The sequence below is a fragment of the Telmatherina bonti genome, assembly GCF_933228915.1.
Source record: "Telmatherina bonti genome assembly, chromosome: 5".
NCBI lineage: Eukaryota > Metazoa > Chordata > Actinopteri > Atheriniformes > Telmatherinidae > Telmatherina > Telmatherina bonti.
Window position 1 is genome coordinate 42561493 of NC_136623.1, and position 5002 is coordinate 42566494.

Sequence of the window (5002 nt, forward strand, 5' to 3'; positions counted from 1 at the left end):
TTGGAAGTCAGTGTGAATCGATGAGAATCTGTCCTGCTTCCAGATTTCAGTATATAAGAATGGAGCCATAATAATAAATGATAATCTGTCCTCTGTAGATGGAAATCTGTCCTGCTTCCAGATTTCCATCTATCAATAAAGAATATTTCTCAGGTAAATGTTGTTGATGATTGCAGCTGTCTGACTCTGTCTTTGCCCTCCCACAGTCGTGCTTTTTGAGCAAACACGAGTGTTCGTGGTAAGTGTGCAACGTACCTATTCTGCCTCACAGGGGCCAGCAAGCCATGGCTTCTGAGTTTGCCTGGTTTCTCTCCTTCTTTGCAGGTGTCAAAAGTTTGCGGGCTTTGCTTTGGAGTCTATGTCTCCCTGAAGCAGCATCTTCGAGTGAGCCACACAGTGCCCAACAAGGATGAGTTGGCATTCCTCATGAAATGGGGAAACGCCAGGGGAGTGAAGCACGGTGGACTGTCGGTCACGCACATTTGTCCGACTGGACAAGCACCTAACCGACGTACACCAGATTTTCCTGACAGAGGACAAGGCATCCCTCCTCATCGAGGCAAAGAGGGATGCCATAGAGCAGGAATATCGGGACCTGAGGATGACTGATCCATTCCCACCGATGGTATTGTGTCTGGGAGACATTTCCGAGGAGCGTGGCGAGTTTGCAGATGAGGATACTGACCCCTGTAACCGGGACTGCATGGTTTCAACCCCCACAGCTCACAACGTCCCGCCGCTGGACATTGACATGACTGAGGGCAGCACTTTAGGTTACAGTATTGATGCAGTCCAGATTTCAATCTATAAATGGAGCCATTGTAATAGGTGGAAATCTGTCCTGCTTCCAGATTCCAATCTATAAATGGAGCCACATTCATAGATGGAAATCTGTCCTGCTTCCAGATTCCAATCTATTGTGACAATGTTATTTTTGATCCACCAGACTCCTTACCAGCCAGCCAGCCCATACCAGATTCCACAGTCCATTCGGTGCCTGGCTCAAGTTCTTCCACCTGCTGCAATGTCATCGTGCCAATGCAGCCACACCTCCAAAGACTTTAAAGCGACTTTCATGGCCCGGCTATGGCAAATGGAGATGCAAATGTCTCACTTTATGTTGCGCACGATGCAGTGTAACACTCCCACTGCTGTTGGCCTTCCTCTTGCTCTTCCCACCCCTCCTCTTCCTGTACACCCTCTGCCACCACCTCCTCCACCCCTGCCCCTGCTTCTCCTCCCCCACCCCCTGCCGCTTCTCTGCCACCACCTCCTCCACCACTGCCCCATGTTCCTCCCCCACCCCCTGCTTCTCCTCCTCCCCCACCCCCTGATCCCCCACCCCCTGGTTCTCCTCCCCCACTCCCTGCTTCTCCTCCACCACAGTCATATGAGCCCATCCAGACACCAGCCACTGTCCTCAAGGAGGCGACACCATCTACAGACTGCAAACAGGCTTTGTCGACTGGCAACTGTACCGATTTGGGGGAGTCGGGGGACAGTGCATCAACCTCCTTCGTTAAGGGTGCACCGATGGAGACTCCAAAAGTGACCCTTTTTTATGGTGGGATTGCCTTTGTTTTCTTCATTTCATGCCTCTCCTCATGTCCCTGATAACCCTTTTGTCCTTGCTCCTCCCACAGAAAAAGTAATAGAGGACTTCCGCCAGTTCAAGATTGGGACAGTGGGATGCAAGAAGGATAAAGACAATGCCAAGACAGCGGCACGCCATTGCACAGTCTTCTGTGCAATGCACAAATCTGCCTCTAGCGCATCTGGTGGATCAAAAATAACACTGTCACAATAGATTGGAATCTGGAAGCAGGACAGAGCACGTGTTCATGCTGGGCAAAGAGCGAAAAGATGCAAATTCCACCAACAACCTTTACTTCTTGGCCTGTGTTGAGAAGCTGAGATTGTGAGTAAAATATGTCCTCATTCCAGATTTTAACCTATAAATGAAGCCATTGTAATAGATGGAAATGTGTCCTGCTTCCAGATTTCAATGTACAAGTATGGCTCTGCTGACCTTGTTTCTCTCTTTCACCAACTCCCTACCCTTAGGTACCATGCTTACCTTGCCAAGAAGGGCTATGCACCAGCTACCATACGCAATATGCTAATTAATGCCACACTACTGTACAGGCACATTGAGAGTGCCTTTGCGAAAAAAGTGGGCTAAAAGCCGGAGATTTCACCTGTGTCCACTATGAGCTGAAGAGATTAAGAGCTGAGATAAACAAAGATGTAATTGTGCGCCGCCAAAGAGTCCTCCGGAGAAAGAGTCAGATAATGGTGGATGCCATCCAAGAGGTGCTTTTTCTGGACATAGCTAAGCGGAGAATCCCTGAACTGTTCAGTGAGTGTTTGCATCCTCAACCAACATTTAGCCCACTGTTTTTTGCCCGTTGATGTAATTTTGCTCTTTCCATGTCAGAACAACTCAGTGGCATCGGCGCCAGTGGACATGGACTCTTGTTGGGCTAGATAATGGGGTACATGTGCATTATCAGTGGGCACAGGTCGTGTGTCTTCACTAATATGTGGACTGAAGATGTGCTAGAGGCAGATTCATGGCAAGATGCGAAGAGGTGGCAAGTATTGGTAAGTGCAGTTGGGAGGGGCTTTACTTTTAGATTGAAATCTGTCCTGCTCCCAGATTTCAATCTATAAATGGCTATATAATGGGTAGCCCTAACCTTAGCTAATTGGCTAATCGGGGTGGGGTGTGGCCAATAAGCCCCTTCGAGTTTTGCCTTTGGGCCTCCTGACCTGCAGGGGGCACATGTCATTTGGTCTCCTTCCAGATTTCCATCTATATGAATGACCATATTATTAGATGACAATTTGTCCTCCTTCCACATTTCAATCCATAATAATTGGGCCAGCTTAATAGATGGAAATCTGTACTCCTTCCAGATTTCAATATATGGACACGGTTTGTTTTATAGACCCACGGCACAATGAGTACAACCACCCCTGTGGGATCATTCTCCTCCAGCAAGTCCCCCATCAAGTCCTCATCAACCAGCCTGGGGAGTTCACCAGAATGTGACAAGGGGGAGGTAGTTGTGGACAAGAATTCGTGTGACACCACCGACCCTCCACCGCCCTACTCGGCCCCGACTAACACCCACATATCAGAAGGTGATTCTGAGGATGCCAAAGAGGAGCTCAGCCCAGCTAAAAAGGAGCCCGGCACAGCCAAGCATGAGCCCAGCCTTCCCGAAGTCCTGCGAGAGGCGAGAAAGTTTCCCCACAAAAAGAAACAGCTGAATGGTCATGTGCCGGGCGTGAAGGAGCCGGAAGATGACAAGGGGTTTGGCTCCGTTTCTGGCACTCAGTGATGAAAACATTTTGTGCTGTGGTGATTTAAGTTAGTGTTCCCTGTTTGTTTTTGGTTGTTTTCAACGTTCTTTGTATCAAGAGTTCAATAAAGATTTGTTTGGCATCACGGATATCTGGTTTCTTTGCCTGGATTTGGTTGTAATGTTAATAGATAGAAATGTGTCCTGCTTCCATATTTCAATCTATAAATGGCGGGAGGAGAGGACCCGATCGGGGGCGGAAAAACATCCTCTCATTCAGACCCTGAGGGAAGGTGGTCCCCAGCCTGCCGATCCAGTCCCTCTCAGCTCTCCTCCTCTGTGCATCCGTCCAGCGGGGATTACATTCCAGGACAGAGGCCTGCACCGCATCCCAGCCGTGGGACACAAAGTGCTGGACCATGTGACGGTGAGTGTTCAGCCTTCCCTGGATGTTCTGTCTGTGACCCTGGAAGCAGAGGTAAATGGTCCTCCCTGTTTCACCCACATATTAAATACCGCACTGTTTGCAGATTATGACATGGACACAGTTTCTGGAGTGAACGCTGGCCCAGAGGGGGGTCCTGAAGACTCTTTTTGTCTGAGAGTTGTGGATCCAGCTCCTCTGTTTGAAGAACTGTTTCCTGGGCTCCAGCATGGGTTCCTCCTGAGGTTTGACCTTTGACCTGACCAGGTAATCTCTCAATTTTTTTTTTCTAAAAGCTCTAATTATTCTAATGTCCTTTTGAGAGCCATTCTCCTCTGAGATGACCTTAAAATTGTGCTTTATTTTCCCGGTCAGCCTCACTGTGGCTAAAAGCCAGGTGGTGACGAAGGGTAGAGCAGTGGAGACCTGGATGGGATTAACCTGGAGAAATGGTTTGAAGCAGGACCTAAGGAAGGTCCTGGAGTACCCCCTGCTGGACAAAGTGGAGTACAGCGTCTTGGTGGCATGTGTAAAATCAGCAGGCTGTGTACAGATCCTGTGAAAGCGCAGTTACTGAGATTTAATTAACCCTGTAAAGGTGTGCCTGGGATGAAAACTTGTTTTATGTAAGAATGTGTGTGTGTCTGTGTCCTTAAAATAGACTTTAACGTCTAATCAGTTTTGTCGTGTGAAGTTTGGTCCCTTAAATGTGGTGGTGTCCAGAAAGTTTATGGAGTTGTGGTCTGTTGTGGATTTAAGTCTGATGGAGGGATTGTGGCTGTTGAGTGTCTGGATGAATGTGTTGAAGTCCTCCTCCGAGTGGATCCAGACACCCCAGATGTCGTCCAGGTACCGATAGTAATGCAGGGGTTTCTCTGGGCATTTCCCATTCAGCCATAAAAATGTCTGCATAAGCAGGGGCAAATTTCTTGCCCATGGCTGTGCCTTTTATCTGAAGGAAGGATTCCCCGTTCAATTCAAAATAATTTTTAGTTAAATTAATCTCTAATAATTGTAATAATTCTTTATCTGGTCTTTTTTTTTATCATGCAATTTGTGAAATATGTTCCTGATTGCTTGTATTCCCTCTTTTGTGTCAATAGTAGTGTATAAACTGTCCACATCAATTGTAAATAGGATCGAATTGGGGGGGATATTTAGTTTTTTAACTTTGTTTATGAAATCATATGTGTCCTTAATGTAACTTTGGTGTTTTGTAGCCAATGGGTTTAGATAATAATCAATGAATTCAGCTGATCTGTAGGTCTCA

The 5002-nt window shown here is 47.3% G+C and overlaps 1 protein-coding gene across 3 annotated transcripts; it reads left to right on the plus strand.

Annotated features, from left to right (window-relative positions):
* The first annotated feature begins 1407 nt into the window (after positions 1–1407).
* LOC306755604 (uncharacterized protein) lies at positions 1408–3454 on the plus strand. 3 transcript variants are annotated; one of them, XM_079240047.1, is made up of 4 exons: positions 1408–1564; positions 1644–2359; positions 2438–2604; positions 2952–3454. In XM_079240047.1, the coding sequence occupies exons 3-4, from the start codon at positions 2491–2493 to the stop codon at positions 3345–3347; spliced, it is 510 nt and encodes a 169-aa protein (XP_079096173.1). In that variant the 5' UTR covers positions 1408–1564; positions 1644–2359; positions 2438–2490; the 3' UTR covers positions 3348–3454. The 3 variants fall into 3 exon arrangements, with proteins under 3 accessions (XP_079096173.1, XP_079096172.1, XP_079096171.1); XM_079240046.1 differs by having other exon boundaries at positions 1644–1918; positions 2065–2604; XM_079240045.1 differs by having other exon boundaries at positions 1644–2604.
* The last annotated feature ends 1548 nt before the right edge of the window (positions 3455–5002 follow it).

Bases quoted from the DNA above. Each gene is read 5' to 3' on its own strand.
- LOC306755604 (XM_079240045.1), top strand. From the start codon at position 2,491: ATGGGGTACATGTGCATTATCAGTGGGCACAGGTCGTGTGTCTTCACT. The intron at 2,605-2,951 runs GTAAGTGCAGTT...TTTGTTTTATAG, and splicing joins CGAAGAGGTGGCAAGTATTG to ACCCACGGCACAATGAGTAC.